Consider the following 16,600-nt stretch of genomic DNA (forward strand, 5'->3'; position numbering starts at 1 on the left):
ATTTTGATAGATACTTAGGCACCTCATAAAAATGCAAATTTTGCATTTACCTGGTTATAATCTGAACCAACTTATGGTTACCCTAATAAAATTGATTGTATAAAACGAGGAATGCACGTGTCCTTGTAGAGTCAACGTTGATGATGAAAATATTTAGATTATATATTAAGAAGGTGAAAGCGCAATTTAATCTGATAAAATAAAAAAATAAAACATACCCCTTTGTTGTAACACAATTTAATAATATGTATGATTCTTATTTGGAAACTTTGCTGGTCTGTCTTAAAACTGTATTCTTTTTTATTTTACTATATCATTGTCGACTGTTTGTTTCTTTAAAATAAATTAATTGAAACGATATTTTTTTTAAATATATTTTTTAAATGTTAAGAACATGGTAAAACAAATAAATACATACTTCACACACATAAGTATAAGTAATGTTCTCCATTGCGGTTTTGGAAAAATGCATTCATTATTGAAATAAAACGTAATTTGATCTCAAAGCGCAATATATAATTGTGCATCTAATCAGAGCATTCATCCGTGATTAGGAAGTAATTTCAATCGCTGTCAGACGTATCGCATTTATGTTTAACCGGAAATTTAAAAGAACAAAAAATACTTAATGAAAGTAGACAGACTACTTACAACTTCTAACCTAACAGCTCAAAGTAAAACCACTTGCAAGTAAAATACATTACGAGTTGTTTAAGGTTCAACTATTGCAAATAAATCACAATAATTATTATATTCTGCTTGAAAAGAACCAAAGAAAATTGATCAATTCATTTAGGATTGATAAGGCTGTTAAAAGAGTGTCATTAAAAGATTAAACTAAGAGTTCACGCATTCATGGTAGCCTGGGTGTCGCTGACAAAAATAGTAAGCTGGAAGAGAGACAGCAGAGATGGTTCGGGCACAAAAGACGGAGACCACCGGACTATGCTTCTACCAGCTGAGACAAATTAAATACATACGCAAAAATTTGCCGGTTGATGCCGCCCGTCAATTAATAAATGCGTTTGTAGTGTCTAGAGTCGATTATTGTAATGGTATCTATGCAGGTCTACCAATGAACAAAATGACTCGCCTACAATCTGTTTGGATGCCGCAGCGAGACTTATTTTCGGAATCTCTAAGCTAAGTCATATCACTCCACTACTTCGGGAACTACACTGGCTACGTTTTCCACAGAGGGTCGAATACAAACTCTGTTGGCTTATGTATAAGTCACTGCACAACTCTGCTCCGGAATATCTAAGGGAACTATGCATTCCAGGTGAACTAGCTGACAGGCGTCTAACGCTTAGATCAGCTACGTCTACGGCGAGAGGAAAAGTTATTATACCTCTACGCAAACAGCGCACTAAATTTGGTGAACGCGCATTTGCGGTCGCAGGCCCTATGGCATGGAATGCTCTCCCAGCAGAGGTGCGAGGCTGTGAAAGTGAAGTGATGTTTCGGAAAAAACTTAAAACCCACTTGTTCTCTAAATCATTTGAATAAATCCGTAGCATGTGACAACAAAATCAATTATTTTAATTAATTTACAAATTTAAAAGAATCACTATGTAAAGCGCCCTTGAGGTATTTTGTTACGAAAATGGCGCTATATAAGTTATCCATAATAATAATATACAGTAAAAAAGGCAATGTCTAGGGATCTTCCCGGACAGTTATCCAGAGGAAGACCAAAGAAATCCCGAATAACTCATTGTTCCAAAACCCTGCAAAGAAACGGCCTAGGTAAAAGTGATACCCAGAACCGAAGATTATACAGCATAAGAACAAGAAGAGCCGACCCTAACAGCCTACCCAGGGAATGAGTTGGGACAGTGCCAGGAAGAAGATAAGGCGGTTAAAAAATCAAAACGGAATATGTGTAGTAGGTACATCTACACATACAGACACAACCATTAGGAGATTCGAACCTGACTCTACCCCAATATTGAAACGTTTACAACTCGTTAAAAATGGCCCTAAAATTTAAATATTTGGGTAAATCATAAGAACGCAGATGTTTCTTTTGTCCTTAAAAATAAATAAATAATAAAATGGTTTGGTTTGATCAAAATATGTAACAAAATGTATAATAAGTACAGCGGGCGGATGTTTTATTGTCTATTTTAATGTGTTTAAACTCACGCAACGATCCATGGAGAGGTCCATGCTTGGCATAACCTCAAGAGATAGAATAACAAATTATGAAATTAGGCACATAACCAGATTGGAGGATATCATGGATCGTGTAGCGATGGTAAAGTGGTAAGGGCAGGGCATGTCGCAAGGCAGGATGCCACAAAACGGACTCCTAGAGTTCTGTGGTGGAGACCTCGGGAGAATAAGTAAGGCGTTAGAAGACCTCAAAAGAGATGGGCCGACGATACAGCCGATGTTAGGGGAAGAAATGGCTACACAAATCAAACGACGAAGGAGAAAGAAGGGTGTGAAAGAGGCCCATATCCAGCAGTGGAGAGATGGAGGCTGAGGAAGAAGAATAATTCAAAAAAAGAACATCAAAAATTGAACGCACTGTACATTAGTGTATAAGTATCGATTTAAAATTGTTAATCTTTCTCTTTATTCCGTGCCTCATGTCTGAGGATGGTGATCACGTCCGACTCCAGGCATGGCTAGTCTGTGGACAGTCTTCCTTCACCTGGAACGGTCTTGTGCTGTACTTTAGGCATTTGTCAGTGATAATAATTCAGTGACCAAGCCGCTTCATCTTGTCGGTCGACGTCGACACGGCCTTGTCCTTTCGACACTTCCCAGGAGGATAGTTTTCTCTAAATTATTAATGCATGTTCTTAATTTTGTATCTAAAAGCGATTACGTATAATTCTATAAAAATATAATAAGACAAATCATCATGCCGTTTCCACGTACGAATATACGCCATATCACTCGGTATTTGCATACATACCTCGTTAGATTTGGTAATGCCTTTTCCGGTCTTCCTAGATTTCTGCATTCATCAACGTTCGCATCGTTAAACTTTTCAACCAATTTGCCGCCCTCATGTCTAAACCAACGCAGAACTCCTTTCTTGATTTTATCGATAATGCTAGACAAGTAAATGTTTTTCGCGGGAGGCGAAATTATCAGTTCACAATGGAGTCTCAGTGCCGACCCTAATTTATGTATGGAAGCAAAGCGGGGAATAGGAAAAAAAACAAGGAAGACAGTAGACTAAATGTTGTCGAAATTAGATTTCTCTGGCGGGTGTGTGGTAAAACTATGTACGATAGGTGCAAAAATGTCGAGATCCGCTCAAATAAGCACTATCGACAAAATAAAAAATTATTAGGAATTAGGAATAGCATCAAAATGCTTCGTGGATGTTAGTAAAAATATATCGTCATCATTATTATTTTTCTTTCCAATATTGGATCAAATCCCAATGTCTGATTGAAACAAAATCATTGACGTGTTTTTAATTTCTAATCAATTCAACTTTTCGATAAGAAACTAAATGCAAAATTATGTAAGTACCTATTTTACTTTCTAAAGTTACAAAAAGTGTACGATTAAAACAGAAAATATCACAAGACTTCACTTAACATTTATAAGGCGTTATATTTTTGAAATTTTAGGACTAACCTTTGTTTTTATAGTGGGTATTAATTAGGTATACTGAATAAGCAAAAATAAATTGTAAGAAATACATCGAAATAGGGGGTGCGTAATGCGTGCAACGTTCCTTCACACTTCCCAACACACACTTATACATACCACAATACACAATACGAGGGGCAGTAGGACAACGACCCTCGACTCGGTCCCGCGAGTAGCACCCTGCACCGAGTCACGGGGAACATTGCAAAGGGATCGGGACAACTTCGTTTGTATGCGGAAAATTTACCCCTTTTAATTGAGCGAGACTGCTGTCTGCCGAGCTCCGCAGTTAGAGACGGGGTGCCCTATGACACTATGTGGAGTTCTATGCACCCGAGAGACAACTGAGGGTGCATAGGGAAACAGAAAAATAGACAATTTGCGCTGTTTTTGTGTTATTGCGCATGTATTAGTCGAATCGTCAAATAGTATTGATTTATTTTAATTTTATTTATGGTTTAAAGGAATAAAATGAATTTAAAAACTAATATCATTACACAATACATGAATTAGATGATAGGTTATTATATTTATACTTTTTGGTAGATATTTCTTGGTACAGTTCCATAGTTAATCATTGTGGTATATCGAGGCTATACTGACAGAATGCATTAAGTCAACAGTCTTAATATATTTCGAATATTTTTTTATATAGGTGCAAGATATTGATTTCAAATTTTATGTTATGCCTAGAATTCAATAATAATCTTTCACAGCTTTAAATGCGATTATCTTGGTACCTGTTTAAATGACTTTACTTCATGCATTCTGTCAGTAAAGCCTCGATAAATTAGTATTCATAGTTTGCTTTTGGTATGAAAATGATTTTAAGTTTTCATAAATAAATATTTAAACTTTATGCCGTATATCACCTACTACATTAAAACTAACGTCTAATCATGTCATTAAGATAAAATACATATAAAGTATTTCATTTAAATTATTTATTGACAATTCTTGATGGAATTCCATTGTAATGAGTAATAACTTATATTTACATGTAAGTTATTAATTTATAAAATACTTGGTACACTTCCACTTATTTATTTTGACCAATTAGCGCTTTCACCCTGGACTGGACCCAGTCTGAAGATGCCCATTAGAGGGTGAAAGCGCAAATTGGTCAAAATAAATAAGTGGAAGTGTACCAAGTATTTTTTAAATTAACAACTTATGTGTAAATATAAGTTATTACATCACATATAAAGTAATTATAATATTTTATCATATTTGAAATAATCTTCACTAAAGCCGGCTAAATAGTTTTATTTTTTGAATGAAAATATCACGATACAACGTTTATTAAAAACGATGACGTGAAATCTACTTGGTTTCAGTATGTTGAAAAAAATGTGATTTACATTTTACAGTTATAGTGAAACATAATTAAGGGTTCAATATATCACGTTAATTACAAATAACAAAACCAAACTGAGGATTTGTTTTAATAACTGATAATCCGTATTCAAATGATCAGCAATGGCGTTTAAACTAGTGATACTTATTGAAATGATCTATCTATAAAAAAAACAGTAACAAGTAAATCGAGGTAAGTATACTAAAACTTTCTCAAGTCAAAATATACAAATTTTTGGGAAATACATATTTAATACTCAACAGATATAGAGAACCAAGAAGCAGAAAAATTCTAGGCATTTACAGGGCTAATGATCTGTCACTGGATATAAGCTGAAGGTTTTAAAAAGCAACAAAAGGCAGTAAAATAAATTTTAAAATTATTTAGACAGTTTTTACTGACATACTTTAGAGGGTTTTTTTTATTACAATTAAGGTGTATTGTGAATATTTATAATCAATATATATTCACATGATGTCACATGAGTTTACATATAATATACCAGACCTAATACTTATATCCCTTATTTGAAAAAATTAAGTGGTATTTTGCTGTAACAGGCCTAAATTATAGGATTATTTCTATAAATTATGGAAATTATATTATTAAACAGTATTTATAAATTTTAAAGCTAGCTAATTAAAAAAATATATCTATTATAAAACTTTTTTTCTTCTTTATTTGTGCATGCTGTGTTTACATATAATTGATGAACAATATCTAAAATTTGTGATTATTATACCAATGTTATATGTATTGTTTGTGAACCATAATAAATAAAATAAATTATATCTGTACCTTAAAGCTGAAAGTCACATTTTTTGGAAAATTTTATTAATGAAAGATTTTATTAATACTAAAAACATTGGAGTCCTCCGGTATATCACTACTGAAACAGCTTGTTCTTAAACACCAGTAGTGTAGTAATAATACTCATGCTTTCAACAAAATTCAACGGTTTGCTGGTATTAAGCAGTGGATACCGAATAAATTCTACAATTTTTATAGCAAACTACCTCTGATGCAGCGAGGGATTTTGCGCAAAGATGAAATCTTATTGTCATAATCAATCATACTTAACCATTATGACATTTCTTTTGCCGTTAATTTCATCTTTTACTTTGCTTTTTTTCACATACTGTTTACATTCAATTACTATTTTATTGCTAATAATATGTCATTAAATTTATATTTACCTGTTATTTATATAAATAATTAATGTGTTTTAAATGTTTTTGCCTTAAGAAAGTTTTATAAATACATTGTTTTTCATTCAATATTCTACATTACTTTTTATACTAAAGTCCGAGGAGGAAATAGAGCGCGGGCCGAGTGGTTAGAACAAAAAACACTGAAGTCCCATGGTTATTTGATAATCCACATTTTAAATGTTTTTCTCTTAAATATTTTTTTTTATTTATAAAGTCTAAAAATAAAAAAAAACTTCAATAAATTGTGTTTTTACTTTTACAATTTACCAAATGTGACTTCCAGCATTTCAGCTTTAAGGTACAGATATTATAACGTGCTAAAATTGTGATTTTAAATAAGTATATTTCAGAATATCTCGTCATTCGCTTAATTTAACAGACGTTACAGCACCGTTCCTAGAAGGATTTTTTAGCGTAGTCTTTTAAGTCTCAAAAACAATGTCTTCGATAGCCGCTCGACACGAGCTATGGGACAGGGAGACGAGGAATTGGGGGGGGGGGGGGCACACCTGCTTTCAAGTTTTACCCTCCTGATAAATCTTCGCCAGATGGAAGGAACTACGTTACAGAATGTCTATCCCCAAAAGTTATTGAAAAAAATCTCAGAGGGAAGGAACAATGTGCCAGGGTATAATAATATGTAGGCATTCAGTACATTGAGAGATAGGCAGGTGGCCTTGTTTAGCGTGTGCATTCTGATCCTAACGCATTCTAGTGCAGTATGAGATGCATTATTATAACACACACAACCAGAGTAGGGTTCCATTGGGCGTGAAGATCACAAAAAAAACTATTTTCTGTGACTTTTGGCAAAAAATTAAAATTACATTGACTTTGAATGCTTAGTACCTACCTATTTCTATAACTATAAACTGGATTTTCAGCATCCGGTTTTGTACGTACACCGATTTAATTTGAAGGCACTAGTATAATGGGCGGGATTCAAAGCGTATGATAATTCCATAAATTTACGTTTTTTTTAGTATCCGGATTTTTATTTTAATAGCCAAATTAGCGCGTTGCGCTCTTATACAGGGGTAAACTAAGGTAAAAATATAGATATGTACTTTTTAAAATGATAAAAGATAACAAAAATGATAATTGATAGGGTAAGTGCCGAGAACAGGGGAACAGTGCACTAAAATCACTTTGGCAAAAAAAAATTGTCGCAGGAGGCGAAATTAGCAGGGGCGAATCGTTCAAATACGCGACTATGCACAACTTACCGTTATATTTGACTTTGATAATTATGTTTTGTAGTAACTCTGTTCATGGGAAAATAAATAAAATGATTGTTATTTATTATATATTACCACCACCGTTTATATCTTCCTAGAAAAAAAATATCTATAAAGTGCGCCCAGCCCGTAGTCAGTGAACGATGAAACTAGCCGATTACCTTACCTTATGCCTCCATACAAAAAAGTACACTATATTTTACATCTTTAACCCAGTCAGGTGTTTTAGTACTAAAACAAGCTTGCAGATTAAAAATATTATTTGAAGATTGTATATTTGGAAACTAGTATTTCGAACATTATTTCCGAAGGACTATTTTTCTTTGAGAGGATACCGTTGACATAAATTATGTATCACATATGACATGTGGCGTTCGAAGTGGCCGTTTTTGGCATTATTCATTTAAAAGGAGTCGGTCAGTGCTCAGTGTTGACATTTCAATCATAATGGAAATATCTACTGAATTGTGGTAATTTTTAATAAACTTTTGCACAATTATTGTATTAAAATAGTGTAGAAAAAATTTACGTTTATCGCGTGGTTAATCATAATTGTTGTTTGGGTTGATTTTTACTGAACCACAAAAAAAATAGTAATTTATAATTATATTACTTGTATATTATGTACTTATATGCAGGTAAAATTTATTCGGCTCGCCACAGGAAATAAGCCGTTTACAATGGAGTCCTGGCGCCGACCAGCAGGTATGTATGGAAGCGAAATAAGGAATTGGAAAAACAACGGTGAAAATAGGCTGAATCCTGTTGAAATGCTGAGGCGAATGTGCGGTAAAACTACGTGCGATAAGTTTACAAATATAGAGATCCGTATATTATTTAAGGCTGAGATAAGTATTATCAAAAAAATCAAGAAAGTAGTTCAGAGTTGGTTCGGACATGCAGAGCGAAAGCGAAAGAACGGCTAAAAACATTTCCGATGTTAATATTGATGGACACAGACATCGAGGAAGACCGAGAAAGACATGGCATGGTCAAATGCAACAAATACTTGAAAATGGACATGACAAAAGTCGGAATAATCGGCGCGCGTGGACGAGAAGATGTATGAATGAAGAGGAAGCGAGGTATGCATGCAAAAACAGAGTGATATGGCGTTTTATGCTTTGTGCCTGCCCCCAGGGAGTAATGGCGTGATGGTTTGTTTAGTTTGATTCTACTGCCGCGCAGCGCTCCGGTCGCAATAAAATTAAAAAATACCCAAGTACAATCCAAAAGATGGTCAATATTTCGGAGCATAGTAGAAGACACGATCTATTTACACTTACATGATGATAATAGTTGATAAAATAGTGAAATACCCGATTCGATGATACAGGTAATGAGGCAAATATCTTTCAAAAGTACATACGAGTAGTTATTCAAAAGTGATCATTTACATTGCGCTGGGTAGGTCCATTTGTAATTATAATACAATGCTACCGTAAGCTTAATGCCCCTTATGGGATAAAGATGAAAAAGACGTTTGTCTAAGAACGCAATGAATCGTCGATAAAAAACAGGATTCTCCATCTCGACTCAAGAAATGTTTTACCTTACTCGGTTATATTTACTTTTGTAATATTTTAATACTAACTAATAAAAAAGGAAAACATTTCAACTTTTTCTATACATATTCAACAAATTTAGATACATACTTGTTTTTGCGATTTTATACATGGCATTACTTAAATATAAAAAAAGGGAATAGAGGATGCGAAGTTTGAGAACATTAAATATTTTTTAAATAGCAGTATCAGCAGTGTTAATAAACGTCAGACACCATCAGACATTTTATAAAAAATCAACAGTCATATAAAAATTCCTGTTGGTATATATTTTTTTAATGTAACTATGTAAGGTGACAGATAAATTGTGCGGAGATCAGAAATTTCACCTGACAACTTTATTCATATTTTCCGCTTTTTATTAAAAACAGGTACAACGATTGCAGTAATCTGAAATGGAATTACTCAGTTTTAAGTTTCTTTTGAATATCTATCAATTAATTCGTCGATAAATGTCGGCCTCGTGGTGTATGGTCAGCGCGTTCGCCTACCATGCAAGAGGTCTCGGGTTCGATTCCCGACATGGTTGATACGAAATATTTATTTAAAAGGGTGTTTTTACACTAAAAATATTTCATAGTCCCTGGACTGTTATCTGAAGCGTGAAACTGATCATCTTACCTTCATGTAACAAAAACAGATACGCTGCGATTGGTGTACCAATGCAGTGCCCTATGCACCATTAGGTGTGGAAAGGGAATGATGATTAATTAAATTAAATGAGTATATCATACATAAACGACACCTGTACAGAGAACAAGCGAAATAAAGATGGCAAAGAATATTATTCTCTCTGTACAGTACACTGTTTGAACAGAAATTAGGTGTAAACCATTATGAATTTTGTATACGGGCAGTTATGTAAATATGATACTGAACTGACGTAACAATAGTAAATAATATTTATATTCAGGTATTTAATTAATATTAATCAGTGGCGTCCTCAAACAATTAACGGTGTTGTAATTCCAGGACTGTCTAATGAAGAAATAATGCATTATTAATCATAGACACTACAATGGACTACATCAGGACACTACAATGATATTAGGTATACAATGCCTGAATAATTGTTATAGTCTCGCGCTATCTGTAATATTCATTATGAAAGAATAATACAATCAATCGGAATACTTGTTACATCACACTGTTGTTGAAGATAAATATTATAAATGCAGGTTTATAGTGCATTGGTCGGTTTAGGAACATCGATTGATTCAAATTATCAACAAAAAACATTTACAGTGGATAAATATCTGTACTTCAGAGGCAGACGGATGCAAATCCAGGTTTTGATAAAATGACGTTTCGATATTCGTATTCAGTTTATGACCATGTTCATTGATTTTGAAGAAATGTAAGTCTTATGATGAAAGAACCAATGTATTAAGATACTGAAAATAGAAATGAATGCTATAAATTATTACAAATCACATAGAGAATGTAGATTGATTTGACGTTTGGATTTGCATTCGTCTGCCTCTGCGGTACAGATATTTATCCGCTGTAAATATTCTTTTAAAATTACTAAGTATTTTTTTAACTTATTCTCTAAATTTCGGGTAATTAAGAATGAAATTGACAACATAAAAATTATTCAAAAGTCTTTAACATTATAATTGTAAAAATATAGTAGAATTGCTTATAAGGATATTCATTGTACGGCATCCTAGAAGTGATTTCCAACAAAATTGTGCTATATAAGTCATACGATTTATTTTTTAATTAATTATAGATGAGAATCAATCGTCACAGGATTTTAACATAATATGTAAAAGGCTCTATAATATAATTAAAATACATTATGTACAATCTTATAATTAAAACATATTCCTCGCGTTTGATAAAATGAGAACGATATTTTTTTTATATATTATTCTTAAATGTGTTATCCTATAATGGTGCATAGGACACTGCATCAGGATACAAAATGCAACGAATATTGATCATGAAAGAAATGCTTAGATTACCGTCAAGGAACTATTTAATAGTCACGATAGCCGTCGTGGCACAGTTGGTTAGACGGCCGACTGTGAAACTGGCGTCGCGGGTTCGATTCTCGCCAGTTGTAAGAAAAAAAAAACCATGAAAGATTATTTTCTCAATTGGTCTGGGTGTTGTGGTGAATTTTTCACTACCTCCTTCCATATCTCCTCTTTCCCACCTGCAGACAAGCCTCTAAAATAGAGGCTTAGAGGGTTATTCCTTTAAAAAAATATATAGCGGTTATAAAATCTTTTAAATTATTTTATGTGGACTTAGTCGGGTGTCGAATACAGGATCCAAAGAATAGGAGATAAAAGCGCTCTCAGAACACCACGAGGATAAATATTTTACAAAAACATTCATTAAAATTATTCATACATTACTTACCTGGACTTTTATTATAATTAGTATTGATATCCAACATAACGTAGATTGATTGTATTTTTTAGAAATATTATAGCTAAATACGTATGTAAAAAAATTGTAGACAGTGCACTGATTTTTTTACCTTAAATTTCGCTGATCTACTAAGTATTTATTTTATAATTTCTATTTGACATACATAAAATCAGACACCGATCATTCTTTGTCCGCAGTCCACCCTAAGGAGTTTTACGGCGTAGATGTTTGATGGTGTGGGTAGTTTTAGAGGAACATGCAGACCAGCAGAGACTATAGATATTAACAAGGGGATTACTGAGAAGTGTTAAATTGTTTGACAGTCAAGTCGTTATTCAGTTGTCCCGAGGAAATGGAATTTCTCGGGAAGTTTACGTCACACTTTATATGTTTTGCCTGTTCTTGGCAAGTGAAACAAGCGGTTACCTACAGCATAACAACGCAGATACCATTGCTACATACAATCCCACCGAGTGAAAGTAATAAAAAATCTATGCAAATAACATTTTCGCGAACGCGATGCGTTCAGGAAAATAAATTAAATGCACATTAAGGTACCAACATAGTATCATGATATCATTATTTGCAGTGTCTATGAAAAAAGTACTACGTAAGTACTTATTTAAAAATAGTTTTATTAAAGAGCATATAGACAATATTCAAATTCAGAAAATCGAACAGAAAATATTGAGGTCAAAATAAAGTTTACCAAAAAAATTTACCTTTTTGTTCTAAACAAGCTACATACTAAATAATAAAACTTATGTATTATATATTTGTGTTTTTTTTATTTTTTTTTACTTTTATGTTATAATTTATTTGACGCATAATTTCTTTAAAAAATATTACCAGTTAGATACACAATAACAGATCTTAATTTATTTTTTTTAAATCACACCTGCTAGGACCTTATTTTTGATGATATTGGAAATAATACGTTTTTCAGCTACTTCCGAGTATTTTTATCGGGTCTCTAATTTTATACGCAAGTTCATCAATATACCTAAAGAACGTAGAAATAATATTATGTGATGAAGATAATTCTGTAAATCAGAAATAGCAAATTATTGAACTACATATTACATATAAGATACCCACCCAAGTATCGGGTAATCTAATTTTAACACGTTCTCGGGAATTTGTTGGTTTTTTTAGATACCTATCGAAAGATCATAGCAACGTACTATAGGTTATCAATTATCAAGTATGCTTATTAAGTATTTGGATTTTAAAAATAAGTCAAAGAAACGCAAGTAACCTTTTGTAATTACGTTCCTTCGAAATATAATATATTAGGCATAAAGATGAACCGTTCTTTTGCAGCTCATGCGGATTTTTATATTAATGCCCATGATTAATTTGTTTTTTTGTAAAAAAAATGTGGTGTAATACATAGAACTTATTAAGCTTTATAACGTACGCGTCCGCCAGTATCCAGAGAAAATATTGTGAGGTAAGTAAAGTTAGTGTAATACATAGAATTTATTAAGTTTTATAACGTACGCGTTCGCCAGTATCCAGAGAAAATATTGTGAGGTAAGTAAAGTTAGTATAGCGATAAATGTATTTGTGATAAACACGAGCCTGTTTTGTTGCTTCGGTTATTATGTTGTGGTTTATGCGATATCCGTACGATTCGACTGTAAAACGTTATTTTTAATTACAATAATGACTTGGCATTATCACACATTTGAGATAATATCCCGTGTCGAAGAGATGGCACGAATTCCTAAGCATGGAAATATACCCAAAGGTGGTTTCTCGGTTTATAGGTTAGTGGAATACATAGTAAGTAATAAGCCCGTCGCTGGAACCTCTCGGGCAAACGAGGTGCCGAGGGGCTCACAAACGGAAAATTCCAAATACAAAGAGCTATTATCTCGCGTCCGTTGTTCTCCGGAGAAACACGATACGGATCATTTTCGGGAGGAGTTTCTCGTCACCCAGTGTCGAGTTCAGTCTGCTCAGTCGGGACACAGCTGGAGAGGAAATTGAGTACTCTGCAGGTACGACAGGAGCTGTCAGGCGAACAGCTCCGTCAGAGTCAACAAGACTCAATCGACACTTGTTGACGTGGCGTGACTCGTAAATAAAAGAAAACTGTCCGAAGGTACAAAGACGCCGAACGAGTCTGTGAGAAAAGAGAATGTTCCCTTTTATCGGATAGCCATTAAACGGGCGAAGCTACGTAAAGTTTTGCAATAACGCGAATTAGCCGTAACATGGCGACCCGTGCGACGTCTTTCTACTCGCAGGGGCGCCGTCAGCCGTCTTCTCGAGGTCGCCCCCGCAACGGGAAATCCGGACTCACCTTGTTTCTTATGAATTCCTCGATAGATCTCAGGGCGGAATCCGTCAACTTCACAAGCACTAGGTCCTTATTTTCGTGATTATTGGCTTCCGAGGACAACCCATACTGAACACCTGCTGACAAGGCCGCCATTTCTCGGCACTATTCGCACTCGGACCAGCTGACGTCGGCGCTAGTCAACACAGATTTCGGACACTCATTTTTATATTTTATATCACAAATCACAACCAAAGCGTATATTATAAAATAACTACTAAAATAAAACGATAAACTAAATATTTGAACATTTAAACGCGTTTGACTATTCACATATGTCAGACCGTACGCGATGGACGGCGCGCAGAGCGACACTGGCGAACCTGGCGGCGGTGGCGGGAGGTGGCGGTGCCAGATTGAGGAACAACTTTGACAGGAAACGAACGTTGCGACCGTTCACGATCGAATTCAAATCAGCTGTTGTTCAATTGCCGCGAAATTTGAATATTGAATTATTTTTCAAATACGTTTTCTCTTCTTATTTATGCGTGGCTCAAAAAAAAATGTTCCTCACAGCCACAACAATCATTCAAAAAAGATCCTCACACCTGTTACATGCGTTAAAAATTAAATAATTAATAACATACATAAAATGAACATAATATATTATTTTTTTACACTTCTTTTTCGTCGTTTCTTTATGGCTTTTTCACCCCCTAGCTGGGGAGTTCTAGCCAGTGTAAAGTTATCGTTTTTTAGTTTATTTAAACATGTGTTAATAATATATACAAGTTAGTGTGCTTGTATTTGATATTTAGAAAACTAAACATAATATATAACATATTTACAACTTAATACCATTTATTACTAGGTAGATAAATTAAGTTTATTGCGTGGAGACAGGAGAGTTAGAGTATGATTAGGAAGGGGGATGTTAATATTGGAGAGGATGGATAGGAACTCAGGATAACAATCGTTTATGGGGTATGCAAAAAAACCATGGTTTTTGTATTCTTTCTCAAGCTAACATTGGTTATTGGTTAGTCCCGGACATGGATTCTGAACAGGTGAGAACCATTGCAGCAGTGCCCGACGCACATTCTGCATATGGAGGATGCCTCAAACTTGTTCAGAATTTCTTAAAAAAACCAATACTCTTCTGTTACATTAAGCTTTTTTATTATTAATAAAACATATAATACATTTAGTAGACATTATACTCCCAGAAGTTATATAAAAAAAACTCATTTGGGATAAAAAGAAAAGATTTTTGTGACAATGCATAATATCAAACATAGTTCAAAGTAGTAAAAAATACAAAACATAGTACTTTACACTATCTATATAAATTACATTATCACTATCAAAAAGATTTAAGTAATATTTTTTTATTGTGATGCTTTTGGTTTTTTCTATTAGACTTTTTGGAATAGCCAATATTTTCCAGAGACTTTTTTACGAACTTCGTTGAGCTAAATTTAGTAACATGAAGATTTTTTGAGTTACTGGTGTTAAGATTATGAATGTCATGATTAAATGTGTATTTTAAATTTGTGTGAGCAGAAAAGTTTATGATATTTAAAATAGTCTTGGTGATGTCATGCAGTAGCATCACCTTAAAAGGAAGTATTTTTGTCTGTCGGTAGATATCCTTGACATGGGAATCCCATTTCAGTCCAAGAATGTTTCTCAGTGCTCTGTTTTGAAGAACTTCTATCTCTGAGATCTAATTTTTTCTGGCGAAACCCCATATCCATGATAAAAAGGATAAATGCGAATGTATCATAGCGTAGTTGATGACAAACAAAACGGGATGAGAAAGCAAGCCACAAAGTGTATGCAATACACCAGTTACGGGTGCTATTTTTGATTCTACATGTTTAAATTGGTAGCTCCATGAATGTTTAGAGTCAATAAATAGTCCCAAGTATTTAGTAACGTTCGCCTTTTCAATATAGCCAGTTCCGAGAGAAATATTGGTATTTAAGTTCTGTTTGTTTCCAAAAATCATATACCATGTGCTTAAGAGGAGGCCATCCAACTCAATGTGTTAAGTAAAATAAAACAAATAAAAAAAGACACCACCCACACAGTTCTACTAAAAAGAAAATGGTAGTAATTTTAGGAATTATCGATTGATTCACTTACAATGGTTTAAATATGTCAGCACATATCTGATTCACGGTTCAATGTCTCATTGACATTCGAAGTATTAGAGCTGATTTTATGGTTAGATTCAATGTTTAATTAAATCACAGGAAATTAAGAATCAATAACAATTTCCAATCAAAGGCAGTTATTTTAATTTTCAGATATAAAAAAAAACATGGCCATTTTAATCACAAATAATTCATTATCAGCAATAGAATACCAAAACTCTTAATTAATTATATTTTCTTCTTCTCTATTCTACACACCCCGGGATAGATTTTGTCTCCCCCGCCTATGCGCATTCCTATCAGCTCCAGTTCTGGTCATTCTTATGTACTTTACATTTATTCCTATCCTACTTCAGTTACATTTAAAATATTCCATCCATTTCTTTTTTGGTCTGCCTCAAGGCTCTTGAGTTAATACATTTGAATTGTCATTTAATTTTGTCGTTTTTGTTTGAACTAATTTGTCAATTTTGAAGATATAATACATAACTTTTCACAGCACCGGATTTAACAGAATCTGGCGCCACTTCACTTACAGGAAAGGGGCTCCCGCCACTTACAGGAAAGGGGCGGGAACACACATTTGTAAACTAATATGATCATATTATTCTATTATCCCTTGTAAGCAAGTGTATGGTTCTTTGTGCCAATTGAAACTATGGTAAGTTTGGCTCTGAATTTTCATTTAGGCCTAAAATATTGCTTTAACTGAAAAATTATCAATCCCACCTTATAAAATAATATGAATTTGAAAATCAATATTAATCACAAATATAC

The 16,600-nt window shown here is 33.7% G+C and overlaps 1 protein-coding gene across 2 annotated transcripts in view; it reads right to left on the reverse strand.

Moving 5' to 3' along the window:
- Su(Tpl) (Suppressor of Triplolethal) overlaps window positions 1–14,040 on the reverse strand; it is a 120,820-nt gene extending 106,780 nt beyond the window's left edge. For both annotated transcript variants that reach the window (XM_088227964.1, XM_088227963.1), the window contains exon 1: window positions 13,689–14,040. Coding sequence is in view for 1 of the 2 variants with exons in the window: in XM_088227963.1 (XP_088084089.1) it covers window positions 13,689–13,820 (132 nt within the window). In the remaining variant the exon portion in view is untranslated. The remainder of the gene's footprint in view (window positions 1–13,688) is intronic.
- Between the last annotated feature and the right edge of the window lie 2,560 nt (window positions 14,041–16,600).

Source organism: Micrasema longulum, unplaced genomic scaffold, assembly GCF_059751315.1.
Source record: "Micrasema longulum isolate JH-2025_06_02 unplaced genomic scaffold, ASM5975131v1 h1tg000549l, whole genome shotgun sequence".
Classification (NCBI taxonomy): Eukaryota; Metazoa; Arthropoda; class Insecta; order Trichoptera; family Brachycentridae; genus Micrasema; species Micrasema longulum.